At 36.2% G+C, this 21,457-nt stretch overlaps 1 protein-coding gene across 6 annotated transcripts in view; it reads right to left on the reverse strand.

Moving 5' to 3' along the window:
- Positions 1-21,457, reverse strand: part of AKAP6 (A-kinase anchoring protein 6) — a 280,671-nt gene that overhangs the window by 2,071 nt on the left and 257,143 nt on the right. For 5 of the 6 annotated variants that reach the window (XM_057428430.1, XM_057428429.1, XM_057428427.1 and 2 more), the window contains one exon: positions 3,918-7,393. In XM_057428430.1, the coding sequence (XP_057284413.1) occupies positions 3,959-7,393 (3,435 nt within the window). In that variant the 3' untranslated portion in view covers positions 3,918-3,958. The remainder of the gene's footprint in view (positions 1-3,917; positions 7,394-21,457) is intronic. The other variant, XM_057428431.1, reaches the window with a different exon arrangement.

Raw genomic sequence — 21,457 nt, forward strand, 5'->3', positions numbered from 1 at the left:
AGTTCCAGTTGCTAAAAGTAAACTGTTGTGTAAACCTGTATATTATTTTTTCCTGTAATGAATAATTAACTAACAGTCCTTTGCATTTATGTATCATCTTTTAGCTGTGGATCTCAAAACACTTTTCAGTGAATAAGCCGTGCTTCACAGGTCTCATTGGTCATTATTCTCATTATTCTTTAATAAAGAAACTAAGGAAAGGAAGGAATAAGTCATAAAAAAATCTATTGCTGAGGAGGAAATAACAGTCAGGCTTTCTGAGTACCAGTCCTGTGTTTCTCCTGGTTATAGTAAGTGGCAGGATATTCTGGCTAACATTGCAGCATTGTCAGATGAAACCAATGTAGTTTTCTTATGTCCGATATTTTTTTCCCTAAATTAAGTTATAATTTAAGTTTAAATTATAAATTCTTCACAAAAGGAAGTAGTTTTTGATCTCATTTGTAAGAATTAACATTGCATACAGAATTCTAATGTACCCTCTAGAAAAGTCTTTGGACACATCATATAAAACTTCTTAATGTATTGATATCTATGCACATTGAATATGGGACTAAAAATTCCCATTCCACTGGTGAGTCACAGGTCACAGTGACAGCAGAAAACTGCATGATCTCATCTACAGAGAGACAGTTCTTTCAAGCTGTCCCCTACTTGAGAAATAAAATCAGCATAGAGCTTCTGAGAAGAACTTCTACGAGAACTGTGAGAACTTCTATTGAAGAACTACATGTTGGCTCATATCAGAGACTAGTCAATACTGACAGAGATATTTTTAAGCCTGCTTATAGAATTGTTACTATTTTCCCATGATGGTAATTTTTTGTAGCACACTGCTAAATAAGAGGATTGTAACATTTGCAAAAAATATTTTCTTCCCTATGAAGTTTATTCTTCTGTACAGCCAAGGTAAATATTAAAACTATATAAAAATCAAAGTACATTTGAAACTATGCCTTTTTCAGCTTTGAATTCACAGTATGCTTTTAAGGTACACATATACTATAGATTATTTTTCTCTAAGTATTTCAGCTACACATGGAATTACACATTTAAATGAGCTTACAGCACAGGTGCTACAGGAAAAATAATGGTGTTTGCCATTTATCTTTCAAATTAAATAATGTGTTTTTAAATAGTAACTTTTTTCATAATACACTTATGGGAACAACATTTATCTGTCACATTTTAAAAGATGTATTAGTAATAAATGTAAATTACCTTTGGAAAATCAGTAATTAGCCTCATCAAAAAATAAACAATCTGCCACCAAAAAGATAATCTTTAGCATAGTTAAGTATAATAACTGTTATTTGAATAAGTTAACAAATTAGGATAGATTGCTTCTGTAATTCATTCCCCATAGCATGAGAGATGAAGTTAAAGCACCAAGCTTGTGAATGGGGGAAGGGATCTCAGACTTTAGTAGCAGCTCATATTTTCATTTTTTGATGTGCCAGAGATAAACTATATGTTTCCTAGGGCTTTACTACTTGGGATAATACAGTACATAATTTCCATGGAAGCAATGCTATATGCATCAGTTAAGAACCAGTATATCCTCCTAAATGTGAGAAGTGGGATGTAGTTTGAAGGGCTTTGTTACCTTAAAAATTTTTGTCAGCCCCTGGGCAAAAAAAAAAAACTGGAACACAAACCTACTAAACTGTTACATACAGAGTCTGCATTACATTTTATTGCATTGGGGGGCATTTACTACAATCTTCACCCTCTATGTCCAATCTTAGTCCTTACATCAACTGCATATTGTCATATCCCAGTCTTATGAAAAACCTAGCTGGCTACTTGTAAGAAACTATGAAGTTTTGAAGACTGAGCGAAATTTTATACAGTATTTTGAGATCCTCAGAGCAAAAGTACTAATGAATTGAAAAGATGTTATCTTCATCAATGAAAGAATGAGAACAAGAATAAAATCACAGTCACTATAGTAAGCATTATTCCTCAAATTAATGTTATAAAAATGAGTGGAAAAAATAAGAAAAGTAATAAAACAGTAATTAAAGAAAAACTTATGTTTACATATTGATCACTTATCAACCTCAAACTTTTGTCATCATCTCCATTTCCAAATAGTCTTCCATACACAAATTATCCTTGTAACGTAATTCCAGAATATATAATATCATCTATGAGTTTTGTAATTCCCAATTGATTTCCATGACTACGCCAGTTGTTTGGATGTCTCCAAGTATTAACCTAGTTGGTAATCAACAGGTCATGATAGCCTATTTCAGAGCCATTCAAGAAATATCCTCTTTGCTATGATGGTTCCAAGATAATGAATTATTCAAATAGATACATGTTCAAAGAGATAGTGGCAAGTTGTAGACTATTGCTGTAATAACCTAAAGACTTTGCTAGACATATTTATACAAATGTGAAAGTGTGAATGCTGGGTTAGCCACCAATATGTGCAAAAGAAAAGCATAGTAATATAATATAGTAAATCAGGAAATGCAGAAGAAAGCACTCTATTACATATAAATATGCCCAGATCCTCTGCTACAGCTACATAGTTTGCAATTGGAAAGTACTAGTGGTTTTCACAGGCAGTGATGAATAACAGTCTTTTCTCCTAGCAACATCATGGAATCATAGCAGAAGTTAGGTTAGAAGGAAATTGAACATCATCTGGTCCAACCTTCTACTCAAAGGAAGGCTATTTCAAAGGTACGTCCACTTGAATTTTGAAAAACTCCAAGGATGGAGAATCCAGAACCTCCCAGGGAAACCTGGTTCTGTGCTTAGCCTTGTGTTTTATTGGAAATTTTCTTGCTATAGCTTCTGGCAAGCAGCAGCATTTGGAATTGGAGTGGCATTTGGAGTTGCCATGCTCTCTCTGGTCTACTGGAGGAGTGTTTCCAAAGACTGGCATTCTACACAGCTATGCTGGCTTTTGGGTCACCAAACAACTAGTGAGACTCAAAGCAGCAGTGCTACTTGTTAGGTTCTTATCCAGAAGTTGCTTTGTAGATCTTCTTTTGTTGTTAAATGTGCAGTTATTGTTGGACATTTGTGTGAAGTCAGAAACTCCAGATCTGAACCACTTTCAGACTTTGGAAGAGATTAGATACACTTTTCCACTTTAGGTTGCACCCTCTTACTTATGTTTCAAAATGCTCGTCACAAAATAAAACCAAAGCTTCCAGTACTGCTGTTTGGCTATCAGTTTCTACCTGCTTTAGTATTCAGGTCCTTATTCTACATTACCTTCACATTATAATCTTTAATGTTGTTGCAAGGATTTCTTGTTTTGGTAACCTCCACTTTTGGTCTAACACTGTGTTGTAATAATTTTGTTCTTATTAATGGCTTATTGAGCTTAAGTCATAGTAAACTGATATCAAGTGATTAATTATTATCTCACTACTTATTCTCCAATCTGCTTAGTCATTCCTCATGGCTTGTCTGGAAATATTGTAGAACTCCAACTCACTAGTCACACAAAATTCTTGTAAAACCAGAAGTTCAGTTTCATCAAGTGCTTTTGAGCACCTCATAAGGCCAGCTGACTGTGGAGAAGGGGATCAATGAGTAGGGCTGATTCCACAGCTCAGTTGAGGAGGGAAGACAAGGCTGATACAGAAATACTACTTCTGAAGAATTCCCAAGTTCTGTAAGATAGCAGATTTGTTCCAGAAGAGACCAGTTCCAGTCAGTGCAAAGCCAAAGGGCAAGAAGCAGTTGGTATTTACTGCATTTGTTGACCAGTGGCATGTAAATTTGGATTACAGTACAATCAAAACAAATTATATAGCACTATCATCAAACAGAAGCCCTAGGTGGTGGATGGTGATTCATCTCCTTTCATTTTTACAAAAATGAAAAAAAAAAAAGGAAAATATGTGTAAAAAAAAAAAAAAAGAAGCATGTGCAACTTGTAGAGTACATACCTGGTTTTAGGACAATGTACGTGCCTGGAGAGGGTTACATTCTATCTGTGCATATTTATATGTCTTTCCTTATGAAAATTTAGGAGATTTTCTTCACAAGCAAGAGTTTTACTGTTCTGATGCAAAACATCTTTTTTCTGTGAATGGCCAGGCTTTAACTGAAACTCTATAGCTGAAGCCTTCTCAGAAGCTGCAACACATCCTTTGGAATCTTCAGGTCCATGTGATTTTCCTGTAGTACTCTTTTTAGTGCTAACATCTGGAGGATTCTTTTCCAAACCTTCTGTTTGCCCATCTGAAATCAACAAATCAACATCAGCATTTTTCAAATTATTTGATGTGCTTTGTTTGTAAGGATTAGGGACGTTTATACCATTGTCATCATCACAGAAGAGAGATAAATCCCTACCTTCAGATGAAGTTTTAACTTCTCTTAACGATTCTTGAGTCACTTCACCTACTGACTCTGGAGATGTTTCAGAAATAGTATTAGAAATAGGTTGCTGCTGCTGCTGCTCAGCTCGTGCTTCAGGAGTACCATTAGAAACAGATTGCTGCTGCTCAGCCCGTTCTTCCTCAGGACAGGCTTCAAAAAAGCATTCAATATTTTCTCTCTCATCTGTGAAATCCAATGGCACAGGAGTGCTGCTCTTTTCCTCTATGTATTTGATTACCTCTCCACAGTCACTATCATGAGAAGAAAGTGAAAGATAAGAATAGAAGTCCCCTTTTCTTAGCTGAATGGGTCTGTGAGAGTGTTCTAACACTTTTTCCTTGATCTGTGCTAATGAAGCTGGAGCAGATGACTCGCATTCTGGTTGTGACTTACTTTTCAAAGCTGTTGATGCCATGTCTATGATCTCCCTCACAAAATTGTGTACTGAGCCATCTTCCATGTTTCTTTTATCAAAAGCAGCAGATTCACAATTACAGCATGAAGCAATACCATTGGCAGAGGAGTCACATTCTTTGTCACTGGATTTCAAGGCTGTACAGCAATCAGTAGATTTTTCAGTAAAGCTTATTCTTTGTTGTTGACCATTAGGTAAGGATGTTTGTAAAGTTGTGTCTTCTATGCCTCCACGATTCATTTCTGAGGAAAATTCAAGACAAGGCTTTTTAGCAGGAGAGGAAGCAACAGAATGATGATCAAGCTGAAGATGACTTTGACATTCTTTTAGAGGGTTTCTGGATTCATCTGACAACAATACAGTCTCTTTTCCATCCATATGTGAATCGTCTGAACTGTCTGTAAAAGCTTCACAGACACAACATTCATTTTCAGCTTCTCTGACATCAAGTGATGCATGACTTTTGGGAGTTGCTGATGTTCTAACAAGACTTTCCTTTTGACTGCCAAGAGTATTTTCAATATTGCCATTTTCCATATCATCCACAAGGTGATCCTTCACAACCTGAGAGATATCTTTCATCAGGTGACTCCTTGTCCCTTTTTCATGATCACGTGGCACATTCTTACTGTTACCATTATTTTCTGATATTTTCTGTACTGAACCATTCAATAGTGTTTCAATGCTTAATGTATCTGTGGCTTTTGATGTCTCATTACTAACTTTACTGCGCTGAATTTCATCACTGAGGTTACTTTTTCTCTTCTCCCTTGTCAAAGAAAATTTTGGTCTAATCCAAGTTTGGAGTTCATTTTTTATATAATCAAGTCCTGAAATTAAATTGCATTCTTCATAAATATCCTCATCAGTTGCTATACTAGAGTCATCATCTTCATCTTTGATGCCTAGCTCTTCCTCAGTTAAGGTAAGGGTGGAACTTGAAAGCAAATCACTGTCATCTTCATCATCAGTACAAGCAGAAGTACAGGAGACATTAACAATCATGCTGACATTGACATCGCTCTCATCAGCTACAGATCTATTAAGATGTTTTCTAAATGATGCATTTGAATCTGGGATTTTATTTCTGTGCAGTACAATGTCTTCAGAGCAGAGAGAAAGATCCTCACTGCTGCTGAGTTCAGTCAGAGAAGCTGCCGAGTCTTCATTGATTGAGGATGCAATATCTAGAGACAGCTGTCCAGTAAAAGACATCTTTTGAGAGCCACTTTGGAGTGTTATATCAGATATGCTGCGCTTAATCTTTTGATCTAAAGGACTCTGGATATTCTCTAAGCGATTCAAAAGATCTAGGGTCCTTTTGCTGAGCTCTCCAACAGAGTCACTGCTTGCACTTATGTCACCTGAGCCATGATGACTAAAAAGATCTTCATTGCTTTTATAGGAAGTCAGCCAGCTCTCCAATGAGGTGCTTCGCTGAAGACCGTCTCCACTTTTAAAAATACCTGAGCTGAACAAATCACCTACTACAGACAGAGACTCTAATGAAGAACTACGAGATAAAGTTGAAACTTGTCTTGTATTCTCTGTAACAGTTAATTTTCTTACAGTTTCTCCAGATTTACAGGAATTGGGATCTGATTCTCCAGGGACCCTTGCCAGAGTATGGTCATGAATAAACCCATCTGGTTGAGACTCTCCAGGTTTATGTTCAGATTTACCAGGTATTTTATCAAAACAAAAGCCATGAAACAAACTGTCCTCTGTATTTGTTTTTTCAATTTGTGATTGTTTCATTATCACTGGTAAGTTGAATTTGGAGCCTTGAAGATATGAGTAATCATAAAAAGTAAACACGTCATGCTTTCCTTGCAATTCTTCTAGACAAACATGGTTACACATAGTAATGCTGTCCAAATCTTCATCATTTTCACTTCCACAACATGCAGAAGGTAACAACTGGAAATCATCCGAGAGACTAGCATGGTCTTCACCTTGCTGTATTTTTTGTTTTATCACATCAACTGTATCATCCACTTGAGTTTCTGCATGTCCAATTTCAGGATTACTCTGAGTGCTTTCAATATCATTTAGCAAAAAAATCTCTGAATTATTTGTAGTTTCTGTATCGCATTCACTCACTATCCCACTCTCACTCTCAGAGTGCCTGCTTATGTTTCCACTCTGATACATATAGCTGTATGGTTTTGCCAATATGTTCCCCCCTATTAGCTCAGGCAGGGATTTTGTAGATGAAAATGATGAGTCTTTACTAAGACTTTTATTTAAAATGTTAGACTGTGTTACACTGGAGAGCTTAGATGTTTTTTTCAAAAAGGGCATGTGTTTTTTTTCTGATAATTCAATATTATGAAGACTATAGACCTGATAGATGTTAGGATTTGGAGGGGAAGTAATGCTGGGACAATAAAGAGGACTTCCACAATCACCAATACTTTCATCTTCATTCACATCGTTAAAACCACTTTCTCCTGAAGAAGGTTTTTGTCTTAGCCCATCCTTCTTGAGCTCCTGATCAGGATCACTTAAGTCTTCATGAATACTGATCAGCTTATTGCTTATGTCAGTTTCATCCCATTCTAGTGCATCTTCACTTGAACCATTCAGATCCATCACGCTGGCATCAATAACATTCAGAGGCTCCTGTAAAAAAAAAAATAAAAAAATCAAAGTTAAAATTTAAAAAATATTTACAGCTGCACTTTGAATGTGCTTCCACTGAAATCATATAAGTACATTAATAGGAGTAAAGGGCATTTTTGGAACAATGGTCACTAATAGGCTTTTCATTTTGTTATGTCTTGTATGAAATTGAAATAATAAAACTTATTAAATTTGGCATGATTTCTTAGTCTTCCCAGGTTGTTTGTTTGTTGTTGTTTTTTTAACTTTCTGTCAAAATATGATACAGAAATTTGACTTTTCTTTAATAGACATTAATTATGGTTAGTCACTTCATATGTAACAATTGTTAACCTTTCTGCAGAATCACATGAGTGTGTTAGTAAAAGCCATATAATTAACAGCTTATTATTGAATATATGAGAAACTCTTGTAGCCTGCTTAAGTTTAAAAGAGTTAAGATATAAAGGATTTATTAAAGGATTTTCAAAATGTTTATAATAAACTTTTGTGTTGTGAATCTTAAAACAACAGATGTAACACACTGGAAATCACAAGACTTGATGACTTTTTATTTGAATTTATATTTATTCTTTGCTTGATAATAAAGGCAGTACTAATGACCAGTAAGTAAGACCTAATGAGTGTTAATATCTTCAGCTGTAAGATCAATCAATCTAATAAAATACTAAATGAATTTCAAATACTGTCTGTGCTGACACCTTTATCTGGGGAAGAACTGATAAATAATTGAGCTGAAAGTAGTTTGTTTTTTTTAAGACTTTTTTAACTTTCCAGTAATATTTGCTATTATAATTCATAACATACAGTACCAAGAATTAATCCTTCTAGAAACACGTGGGAGAGGAAGAACACCTTGACAGCTTTACTCACTCAAATGTGATGTGTCAAGTGGCCAAGAGTACTGACTCACCTTAAACTACTCAAAAGCAGTCCCTGATCTTGGGGCTGGTTCTCTGAGCACAAATTAATTTTACTTTATTTTTCTATTTATTGAAAGGCCCCCATTTTAGGGAAGACATTGCTTATACAATAACTCTTGTAATTGAACTGTTAACTAATGTAGAATTGTTTAGTTTAAATAATCTTAACAGCTGAACAATGATCACTGTATCCAGAAAAACAAGAACTTTTTCCAAAAAAACCCATTCAACTATGATCTCTCACTCTCTTGAGCTTTCTTGGAACAAGTTTTGTTTTTCAAATACAGCACTGATCACATGCCAAACAGGAATCTAAATCACAGCAAACTTAAGAAGTTACTGAAATACAAGCAGATAAAATGAGGCTGTAGTCCAAAGAAGGGAAGTTGTACACGGCTTAGCTCCTCACTTAAATTCGTCAAGACCTGGCCAAGGTTAATTGTGCAGGGGCAGGGATATATCTCTGACTCTGAGCTAGGAACTCTCTCTTTGAAGTAGGAACTAAAGCTGATCAGCCCTTTTGTGAGAAATCATGGGATGTTCTCTGTCAGCTCAACAGTTAGAGGACTGATTTTTGGTGTGGGACACTAGGCTCATGACATGAACCAGGTTCTCATTCTCTCAGGAGAAGCCCTACCTACATGCTGTTCTGAAAAGAAGCCTGCATCTCCTGCTTCATTTTGCATAAAACAATTAAATATTAATGGGGTCAGAGATAGACGGGGAGAATTTTATCCTGCAGTGTACTGTTCAGCACATTTGACTGGCAATAGGAACAGATAGGCCCAAATCCCTGCTCCAGTGTCTAATTATGGATATAGGTACCCTGTTTCTGTGCAAAACACAAGGCTATCTCATCCCTTTATGTCCAGCAGAACAATGGCTAAAACACTCATCTGACTTATTTTCTCCAAACTGGGCAGAGTAGCTACCCACCATACAGCGAGGTGATATGATTATTAATATATTTGACAAACCAAGACACTCTCCATGTAAGATAATCTGTGTCCTCATGCTTCATTTGGCTTAGATGTAAGATAGGTCCCTGAGTACTGCAGCTGTGTTCAGATATTTCACATAATCTTGAGCAGATATATGGGTGCCAAAGAATTATTTCTTCCCTTGGGGGTTAGGAGGTTTTTGGGATTTTGAGAATCTGTGAAGTCTAATGTTGAAGGCTAGAGTGTGTTTGTGGATCTACCCACCCCAAAGCTTTATGGAGTAAATTTATTAGCCTTTTGCCTTTTTTTTTTTCACCTGAGGGATATTGACTACTCATAGCTTAAATGTTAATTTCCCATGAAAACACCAGTTTGCTAGACATGTACAGCTACCAGAGCAGTTCTGTTCATTGCAGAGCTCAGAAACCCATACTTAGATTTTCCAGTTTACCATATATTATAATGACTCCCGCTTGGTTCTTAGATAGTACTTAATTCATAGAGCCATAGAATCAACTAGGTTGGAAAAGACCTTCAAGATCAAGTCCAACCATCACCCAGTTACCTACCTGTATCTGACCCTTAACTATCCTACAAGTAAAATGTGAGAGAATGACAATAATTTAATTTAGCTTGAAAACCTGTTAGATGAAACAAGAAATCAGCTACAATTACTTATTTTTTCTGTGGCATGTTTTATGACTCTGTCGCGCTTAGCATTAGGAAGACATAACTGTGAAAAGCTTCCTAAACTGCACGTTTTTATTGTTTTAAGTTGCTGCCAGCTGCAAAAAGAAATTCCTGAAGGCAGGAAATCAGCAGCAGGTTCCAAGGATTTAATGTTCCATAGAATCTGATTTTGTTTCTCAAAACGAAAACATTTGGTCCTTACTGGTCAGGAAGATAACCTTCCCCCTGTAAATCAGCACTTGGCTGCCTTGTTTGTTCTGCAAGTCAGATGGACTAAAACAATAAAACATGTAGAGTTGTGACCTCAGCCCATTCATCTTCACTGAGTGCTCCTCACTTCAAAGCCTGTTTTTTTGTTCTTCAAATGCACATGCTTTTCTGAGGCCTGGAAGATACTCAGAAATTTTGCAGCAAAGCTATGATGGATTTCAGGATTTGATTTTATTATTTTTTTTTTACCCTTGTGATTGTCACAACTATACTTGCAAAGGCTCTTATGTGGATGTGGTCCTTTTACCAGCATAGCTTTCTCTGTCCAAGGAATTGACTGAATTAATATTAGTGAATTGCTATTTTTTATTTTTTTTCTTTATAACCATCATCTCCCTTGAAGTACAACTTCCATGATTATCAGCTACATTGGCAGCTGTTCCTAAGTACAGACCAAGTTTTAACTTTGAAACAAACCACTCAGCTTAAGTCACAAACATTATGTATTTGGCATTTTTAGTACAGGTATATATATTCTCTTATTAGAAAATTCAGCAAGTTGCTCAAACAAGGAAGAGACTTTAGACACTGAGGTAGTTGTCGGAGAGAGCAGCACCATACAGACTCCTGAATAAATCTGTGGAGTCAAAAACGGAAGGCAGCATCACTCCAGCCTGTTTGCACTGACAGCAGTAGCAAGGTAAAAAACAGGAATCTCAGAACTATTTTTACCATGTTAGAGGTCTCCTTACCAGGCTGGCCAACGCATAGGAAGGTTGCTGGAGCATTAGGATTAGCAGGACAGTAATAGATTATTAGGTCTTGACAACATGACATTTCAAAGTCCCCAGAATGATCCTTTACTTGGTGTTATACTGAGGATGAGAGGTATACCATTGTAAGTGTCAGCTGGTGTCAGAACTAAATACTGATTGCTCAGTTTACTGGGGAAAAAAATGCTGTTGTTTCTTCTGTGTGACTTTTTTTTATCCAAAGAACTGTATCGTATTACACAATGAATCATTTACACAAAGCAGACAAATCTTCTATTGCTATTTCCAATTGGGAAAACTTTATTCACATGAAAGCTGCACCACGTTTTTCATCCCCTTTCAGTTAATGATGAATTTGGATTTCTTATAGAGCCTTACACACTGAAAAGGATGTTCTACCTAGCCTGGTTCAAGGTATTGCTTGCTGATCTCCACATTTAAGACGGACTACAACTAAAGAGAAGCTTTGAGTGTGTGTCGTGGTTTAAACCCAGTCAGGTAACTAGTTGTTCTTCAACTTTCAGCAACCCCACAGCAGAGGGATCTTCTGAGAGACCAGGCAAGGTGGACAGCTGCTCAATTTCCTCAGTCTCCAAAGCAGCAATACCAAAAGCAATACCAAAAGCCCACCGGTACCCTTCTCACATGTATATCCGAACCCAGGACAGTGTGCTACAGAGCTTCAGATTTGAATAGAGTGAGCCCTGGATGTTCACTTGTAAGTTCTGGCTTTGCTGAAGTTTGTGACAAAACGTACTGCAAAGGTACCATTCTGTCTGGCAAAAATTCTTTGTATACCAGCTAGTGTAACTGACTGCACTAAATATCCCAGAACTTAAAAACTTCTTTTTTATATGTGCAAAAGTGAGGGTGTATAAACACACACACACATACACACGTGTATGTGTGTGCATACATCATCTTTCTAAAATCGGTATCTTTAAAGTAGGTCAGAGTGACTTTATCATTATAGTCACTAAATGCTGCTACACCTAGAGTAGATCTTGACAGTCACATGGTTCACAGTAAAAGAAGGGAAATACTTTTGACCAAGCAAGTAAAAAAAACAATGAATATGAACAAAAGATGCACAACATTATGTAGAATCCTATTCTTAAAATATTACCACTAGGTAAACAAGACTTAGGAAGCATTTACCATTGCATTAAAACCTTTGAATATAATTAAGCCAAGAAGCAATTAAATTACAGACTCAGAAGAGTGAAAGGTTGAATTAATTCCAAAGTATTTGAAAGTGCTGCTTTAAGGAGTTTGGCTGTTCCTAATTTAAACCTGAACTATTTTGCTCAGGACAGTATTCCTGTTTCATTGGTACAACTAATGTAGCAAAGCTAGGTGTGCACTTAAATGCTTGCAGGCCTGGTGCTAATAGTTAAACAGTCAATCTGCTGAAAATGTTAATGGCAGGAAAGAAGATTGTTAAGCCAAATAAAGACATTTCCTCAAACCCAATGCATCCTCAAAGAAAAGTCTTAAAAATATATTTTTTAATTTGTTTCCTTTACTAAAACAAGGATAGTTTTTCTTTTTCTGCAGCAAATTATATTAAACAATGATTCTCTGTTTCGGCTTCATTTGCATGTGCTACTCCGGTACAGATACTTTGTGTTGGTGAAACAGGCCTGCAATGTAACCCCTACGTACCATTATATTTTTTTAAAGGAATTAACATGAAAAAAAGAGCCATTACAATAATAAATAAAAACTCTGTTCCTCCCTCCTCTGCAACATATCCTTCAGTTGCTGTGGACAAATTATCCAAACTCAAATGCACTTAGGGGCCAGGAGAAAAAGAAAGAAAAAGGAAGAAAACCATCCCCCATCTCCAGGAATGTGTGCACATTCAGGGAAGACAAACATGATTTTGTCTTTTGAAAAATGCAAGCATGCCAAGTACTTCTGCTGAGGGAAATACTCATGTATACTGTACTCATTTCACCCCTGCTTCACTTAAGTTCATCTTCTAAATGGGATTCCCTGTACTGTAGCTAACAAGATGTTCCCATTTCCAAACAGCAGTGTTTTAATATATGTAAGCATATGCATAATATCCCATGTGCATCATATTTGCACATTACAACACAGCCTCAAAATGTATGGAAGCGGTATGCTTTATCACAGATCACTAATGAAACTATCATGAACATACATATTTGAGATAACTGAAGTTAGAAGAAGGCAGCACATGTTTATTTCCTGAGAAAATAAGATCCAAAACTGTGATTCATACTTTCTTTTGCTTTATTTTGCAACTTTTACTGCCTCCCTCAATGAAATAATATTGAAATAGACAAAATATATGACTATATTATAATATATATGAATGACTGCTACTGCTGAACCCAGGACAATGAATATATAGTACATACATATATAATACAAACCATGTATGAATATATTGAAATATATGATATAATATGCTCTATCCTGCTCATGCAGAACTTGTGCTTTTCTGTTAGGCATTACGGATGCCTACATGTATTGCCAGAGTCCTACATAGGTGGTTGTATGTACAGATTTCTGTATTGAAAGAAGGACAGTGACATCATCTCTGCTCTCTGTAGTTACAGACATCACCTGCAAGGGTCTCAATGCAGGCTGGGTCTTACAGGAACAACTGAGGTTTCACGTTGCTCAACCCCCTGTCTTTATGATGATGTTTGAAGTTCTTTCATAATGCTCAGAAATTAAAGTCTAGAGGATAGGAGATTGTCATACCCAGGTTTTAAAACTGATAATTTTCTTTATCATGAGAAACGTCTTGTGGCACATCTAAGCAACAGATGAAATAATTCGAGTGACATTTTAAGAGGAAAACTATTATTCCTTACTACTAGTGAAGTAGAAGTGTTTTAAAAAGTCAGAGAAATTGGCTATTCTCTAACCATTCTTTTGCTATTTAAATACCACTTGATGATGCTAGGTAACACGCTGGGGTCAGTTGTGCCTGCACATGGGTTCTATGAGGGTCTTTAATGTTCTTGGTAAGCTGCCCACAGTATCAAATGACCGAAAGAAAGAGTGAAAGCCTCCAGCCTTTCCACCATTCACCAGCTGGTGCAGACAAGCCAGGCTGGAACAAAAGGTAATCTGTGTTAGAAGAAGGCTTGCAGGAACTAACTTTGGGAACTATCACAGATCATGGCAAAAGCAGGGCTCAAGAAATTTAGCACCTGTGCTGTGCCCACAGAATCACTGCTAACACACTACCCATTATATGTTTTCTAGCCTCTGCTTTCTTGCCACCATATCCTCATATGGCTTTCTAACATCTCTGGTTCTTATTTACTGAGAAGCCCTTTGAACGTTACCAGAGAGCAGAAGAACATCTATAACATTTTTATATCAAATCATATTGTCATCCAAATAGGTTTACAATCCCAGACCTATATTCCAAGTTGTGTGTTTGGTTTGGTTTTGGTGGTTGTTTTTTTCCTTTTTGTGAAGAGAAAACCTGACTACATGGCATATTTTACTGGCCGTTGGTTTTACTGCTTTGCAGTTTTCTTTTATTCTGTCAAGAGGTTACATGACAGGATTTGTTGCCCTTGAATGTCATTTCAATTTTACTTTTACTTCAGAGGAATATACAGTTTTCTTTGTGCAAGAATCCAACACAAGCCCTTTATGAAACTTAGAAAAACATTCCTAGCTTTACCCAAACCCAAATGTTGCCATGAACACCTGGTTCAAAAAAGAGCAAGTCCTGGCACCGTACCTCAGATACATGCCCATGCAAGTTGCTGGGAGTTCATCCATGCTAAATCTCAGAATTTGACTCAAAGATCAGTCTTTATGGTTAAGCCAAAAAAATCCACCAAACCCAGGAAATCTGTGGAACCAAGCATGCTTAAACAGGTTTAACTACTGCTTGTCTACATTGCAGAACTTCAGCACAATTTTTCCCTTGTATGTCCATATTGATGGAAAATCATTTGCATTCTGCATTCAAATGCTGATGAACAAAGTTGCTAGCAAAGCTACAGTGGCAGAATTGTTTTCATATCTTTCCACTATTGTTTTGTCTTTGTACAAGTTAAGAGGTTTGCTTACTGGTTAAGAATACTTTCAATTTAGTATCATTTACATTGGAACTGGTACTCCTTTCATGGTGTATTCTCAGTTAAACCAGAACAACTCAGTGGACACTGTGAATTGACTCAGTAGACACAATAGCCATCTCCAGCCTATAACAGGCACATCAGGACACCTGGAATCACAGAGTTTTTAAGAGTTTTGTTTCAGCAGAAATAAGCGTTTGTGAGAAACAGTAAAGAGTGAGAATCACCACAGAAACAGATAGACATAAGGTACAAAAGAATAGACATCAGGGCTTGGGAGTTTGACCTTAGAAGATACCTAGAAAGTTTTCTCACTGAAATATGGAGGAGAGAGGCTTAAATTTCTAAATAAAAATTCTTCCTGTATACTTGAAAGGGAGACTTTATTATTTATGAAGAACAGGACTGCATGAAAAATATCTGGCTCTATCATCAGTTTCTTCTCATAAAGCAGTTGAGAGACTACCAAATTTAGCTTAATTCATGTTATCAAAAAGAACAGACTCTTTTTTTCTCCCTATTTAAATTTTCAACACAATTTCTTTGTAATCTTAGTTGAGGTGCTTCCTGAAGTCATTGATTCACCATTTGTAAATTAGGGATATTGACTAGGGGGGAGTCAACAAGCAAGTATTGTAAAATCAAAGGCTAGAATAATACTGCATACTTATAGTACTTGCAGAGTCTGCCAATATCTATGGATTTCCAAGTGTGAAGTTAAACACCACAGTTGTCAGTAAGTGGCAGGCAGTTGTCCTAGCAAGGAATCAAAATTACAATGGTAAGCACCTTGATGCTACAACAATACAACTGCTCCTTGCCGTTACACAACCCATATCTAAGAAGAGGTACTTTTCAAATGTGCAAAATAGAAACATCAGCCTTATCTCCAAGTATAAGTCACTAGGCAGAGCTCTTTCACTAGGATCGTCACATCCTTGAACTTCCATATTATTTTCTTGTCCTCATGACTGATAAGTGATGATGTTTGTAGTTTCTCTGTACATAATGCATGCCAACACAGCCCTGGAGCTGTCTTGAAAAAGAGGATTAATCTAGTATATTGAATAGAACCTGCGCAATGTCTCAAGTATTATATGCTCATTTTGGTTTGTTCACTTGGAAAATTACATTCTTTGTAGAAATTCACTTAGAAGTAGATGAAGTAATGGCCAGCTATATCTTTTGGTGAAAGGCTTATATTTGACTACCTTAGTTTGGCTGAGTACAAATGGGGAGTACCTCATTATTAGAAACCCACTAAAGCTATTGTTCAATTTTCTTTTATTACAGGAGAGTTTATTTTAAATGTTGCACAGTTTAAACTTGGCTTAAAACTGGAACATAAACTGAAGAGTTAAGTCTATCCATGACTATTTTCAGTGGTGGTGAGGCACAAACAGTCCAATAAGTATTAAGAGTTTACAAAGTGGCATAATATCTGAGGGGCACAGGGCTACTAGTATTAGCATTATTAGTATAAGTGTAGTTAAGATACAACTTTAAAGTATAAAGCCCAAAGACTTGCATGAAGCAGCACAGGTTAGTACTGAATCTGAATGTTTGACATGCACCTTTTGTGTAACGTGCAGAGATTTTCGAACAGTTTATGGTATTTGGTTTCACAGTGAAGCAATATTCCTCCCCCCTTTTAAAAATAAATAAAAAAAAAAATAAAGCATCATCCTGCATTGTTCAGTAAACCTGCTGGATGAGCTGTACTCCATAAAGTTTAAGAACTCATTTATTACATTGGGAGATCAGACACTGCATTTACTCACACAGTGCATCTGTAAAACCTAGCTTTCATTAGAGCTGTGGGGAGGCCCAGTCTTTCTCCCTTCACTGGAGAAGGTGAAGCTCAAGAAGATAATTAACCATGAAACAATAAGGAAGCTTGCTGGGTAAGCACTTGTGTGAAAACAGTTACTCCTCACAAAAGAGGGGAAATTAGCTGGCTGGATAAAAAAGGAAGTGTCAGACTGGAAGACTGAAAGGACTGCAAGAATAAGTAGATAGCTCTATGAATCATTAATGCAACTTTTTTAACACTTAAACTTCACCGCTTTTCTAAATTTAAATGCATGTAAATGCTATGGGTTAAGGGAGATTAATACGCCATTTTAAAATAATTTCCCTTAAACTTTCCATTTTCACATTTCACCAGTTTTAGTCACCCTTCCCATGTATGAAAAAATCCCTGCCTCTTAATATTGTATTCTTGTTTACAAAGCCAATGTACACAGAGCATTCTAAAAAGATTCAGCTTTCTCCCTGCATTTTACAAGCCCATTATTTTACATTAATACAGATATTTTTATGAACAGAAAGTTTGTTTTGATTTTACTGTTTCACAGAGTAAAGACTTATGATGTGTGTTTCCTTTCAAAACTTCCTTCTACCCAAACAGTGTTCCCTGAAGCAGCCACATTTTTGGCAGAAATTCAGTTATATGCGATGCCAAAAGAAATAGAATAAACAAACACTGCTTAATGCAGCTGGCTAGGTAATTTACATATTACTGCACAGCAAACACGAAGACCTGAATATGGATTAGACCTACAACAATAACATAAATGTCTTACATGTAAAGAGAAATGAAATTCAGATCATCATTGCTAACAATTTATATTTTGTTATTTAATGCATATTATAGTATCTCTGACATAAATGTACGTACATATTTAAAAAAAATAAGTAAATGTATGTATTAAATATTTTTTGGGTATATTTTACAGAAAAAGGTATTAGAAATATCTTGAAAAACTGTTAAGTGGATACATTTTTCAAAGCTTTCTTCTGGTGAGAACAGATTACCTAAATGACCACATCCTGGTCTTTGAAAATGGGAAAAAACCTAACCAAATACAATGAAAACCCTTTAGACATTCCTCAAAACTTCTTGGCTGTACATAAAAATAAAGCATAGGTAGGCCTCCAAATCTGCAAGCTCATGTGCTATCAAAAAGACTCTAACTTTGGGTGATATCAACAGGCCAGTCAGCTGAGTCCATCTCCTGCAGTGGCCAGTAGTGTAGTTAAAAACCCTCAAACACATAGAGTGGCATAGAAGCTGCCATTCCCAATTTGAGAAGTCAGCCTGTGGGGACTTATGAAGTTGGAATTCAATATATATTAACTGATGTCTCCTTTATCAATTTGTCTAATCACTTACTGAACTAATTTGTATTTTTGCTGTCCACAATATCCTGTAGGAACAAGTTTCTTTTTTTTTTTTTATACACTACATGAAAATTATATTCCTTTTTGATTATTTTAAATCTCCTGCCTTATAATTTCATTTGGTACCTTTTACTTCGTGTGTTATGAAAAAGAGTGAATAATTGTACCTTATTTATTTTCATGTATTTTTTAAATAGTTTTTCGCTGTATCCCTGTCTGCTTACAGCGGATGCAGCTCCTTGAACATCCTGTAATATTGAACAATGAAACACTGATTATGCATATACTTACTGAAGATCCTGCAAATACGTTTCCCTAATGGCTGGAGGACTGGGGCCTTATCTTCCAGTATGGAACAGCCATGTAAGATGGAAATAACTGCTGTACAACCTGTCAGAAAATAAGGTTTCTTCCTCTCTTTCTAAAAGCTATTTTGTTTGATAACTCTTGAAACAGAACATCAGAAAATTAGCTTCAATTACACTCACATACCCCTCCTTGCAGAGCTGGGGTCATTAGAGATGCAGTGCAACAGTCATTAAACTAATTAAAAATCACAAGTTTGTGACTTTTGCATTTCCCTTAACTCTAATCTTTTAAACAACACTGACCTTGGTCATGATCTTACGATTAGTGAATATTAGGCACCTAAATTAAACACTGACTTCATCCTGTAATCAGAACACAATGCATGGCAATGAAAGTCAGTATCAGCTAAGCACTTTTAAATATCTGGCCCTATATTTAAGTGCCTAAATAGGAAGTGAGTTCCTTTGAAATAAAACCTCTGTTCTCCAAAATAAAAACCTAGCCATTTTTTTTCTTTTGTATGATTTTTTTTTTCCCCGTATAAATGGCGTTTAACAGTTCTTTCAGCATCAGCATGTATTGGAACTACCAGATTTCCAATTCCTAAATATTAGATATTTTCCTACTATAATCGATTTTTCCTAAGAATCCGCTTGAATATTTTACACACCAGTTTTAATGAATGTTTCAGGCACAGGGAATGTGTTTTTATCAAAGCTTTGGAAAGTGCTTTACCCACACAGTTCCAACCACTATTTATTTTGTAGCATGGAAAAAAAAGATGAATAGATTGAGAGACTGTTGGCAGAAGTTTTGCCACCATCCTATAAAGCCCTAAACCTGTTACTGTGATGTTGACTTTTCCCATTATAAAGTTCTAAAGCTCACATTTACAGATTCCATAGGATTGAATTCTGCTGTCTCAAAACCTGAATTTTTCTAATTACTTTGGGAATACTGTTTTTTTAAAAAAAATTGTTGTAGGTTGATTTACTAACGTTGTAGTTAGCTATAAAGGCAAAGAAATTAACAATGCTAGATACACCACCAGTGAGGGTCAAATGCTATTACCTATGAGAGATATGACGGTGTTTTCATGATTGCATGTTTAATTATAAAGCCATGTGATAAACCGGCACTTTTGAAGGTCTCACTGGCATTTGAAATCTCTTTAGGTTTTGTGAACATCGCCCACTTAAAAAAGGCAGATCGGCAGAGAAGTATTAGCAACTTGCTACCAGCTATGAGATTCTCTTATCCAACTCCAAACCAGCTCCAGTCTGAAACACAGTTGACAGTAGATAGCTGAGGAACAGAAATATCTGTGAGCTGCATGGATAAATGCAGCAGCTTTTTATAACCCTAAATCAAAAGATTTCCAGCTTCTCACTGGGCAGCACCACTGACCAGCCTTGAAAGTTGCTGAGATAGAACAGTTTAAAGTGTTTAAGCAACTTTAGGTAATTTTTCACTCTCTCTGAATTTATACATTTGAACAGATAAAAATCTGAATTAGTCAGAAAAGGAATAGAGAAGAAATCCAAAGAATTTATAATCCTTATAGAATATAAATATATATATGTAGACCTATCTACAAAACCTTGTGGCACTGAGCTAGAAAGTTTATGTAATTCTTCCTCTAATATAGCAGAGCATAATAGAGAAAAAAAATCGAAGTATCTGTGACTTAAAGACTTGCCAGTCACTGAAACAGACTGCTCACAGGATACTACTAAAAACCATTATTACAGATGCGGTATTTTACACCCATTTCAGACACTATGCTTTGAGCTAATTATAACACCAGGAACCCAGGTCTTGTAACATTGTGATCACGATATTTTCTGCCTTGAATATCTGAAGCGGGTTTTTCACTGTAGTAAGACCTGTGGGCATTACTTATACATGATCAAGCAACCATGTTTAGTTTTAAAATAATACTGGGAAACTTCATTTATGCTTAATTTATTTTGCTTTTTTAGCTTTTTTGCTTAAAACCATTATCAGCCATTATGATGCATTCCAAGTCTCATAAAGAAACCTGTCTTCTAAAAAAACATGCGATTTTCAAATGCTGCAAAGAAATGTTGTGTGCTTCATCAACAACAAAAAAAAAATCAAGGGGGGCTTGGAGTAATTAAGTATTGCAGCAATCGATTTTATCATTAAAATGCCTCTTTACTTTTAAAGTAATTTCATTTATCTTCCTGTGTTCATGCCAACAACAAAAAAGTAACTTTTACCCCTCAAGTTACAAAGTTTGCTGGGTACTCTGGAGAAGGCAAAGACACTAAATGTGTCTGCAGAATTAGCAAGGAGTGACAGAAGAGAAATATGCATCTCAAAGAAGTATATGAGTCCAGCTGAGGTTGATGGCGATTGAAACTTGTTATTGTGGGACTGTGGTAGAACAAACTACAAGAAATGTTCTTGTAGGTTTCATTGCCTTCCAAACTAAAATTTTACATGTAATCAGCCCCACCAGCATTATCAGGAAATGTATGTCTAGAAATTTCAATGCAGAGAAAAGGACTGAAAAAGTGAGAAGGCTGAACTACTCTTTCTGCTCTAGGTGGTTCACCCTATGGAGCAAAGCTAAACTGCACTGGAAGAGGCCCTCAGCAAAGCCTGTTCTTAGCATTGTCCACACTGAAACTGTGCTGCACGTGAAGACTTTCTATTCAGTGCTCCTTTCTCATCAACAGAAAATAACAAAGGTCACACAAGCAACAAAGTAGAATTAGTGAGTACATTTGCTCTCCCGACCTAACCAATTCAGCCTACTCCCAAGTCATCTTCTGGGACTCTAGAGTAAAGTCAGGATTAAGTACTTTTACACCCCCTTCATGGGAGGAGTTCAGGCTTCCCATGGTTTAAGAGAGATGATGAAATAATGAAATAGTCTCTGGAGTATGGATTAACCATTAGCCCAATCCAACCAATAACTAAATAG

The sequence above is a fragment of the Pezoporus wallicus genome, unplaced genomic scaffold (assembly GCF_028554395.1).
Source record: "Pezoporus wallicus isolate ANWC-B61680 ecotype Strahan unplaced genomic scaffold, APGP_CSIRO_Pwel_v1 contig_3486, whole genome shotgun sequence".
In the NCBI taxonomy this organism is placed as follows: Eukaryota; Metazoa; Chordata; class Aves; order Psittaciformes; family Psittacidae; genus Pezoporus; species Pezoporus wallicus.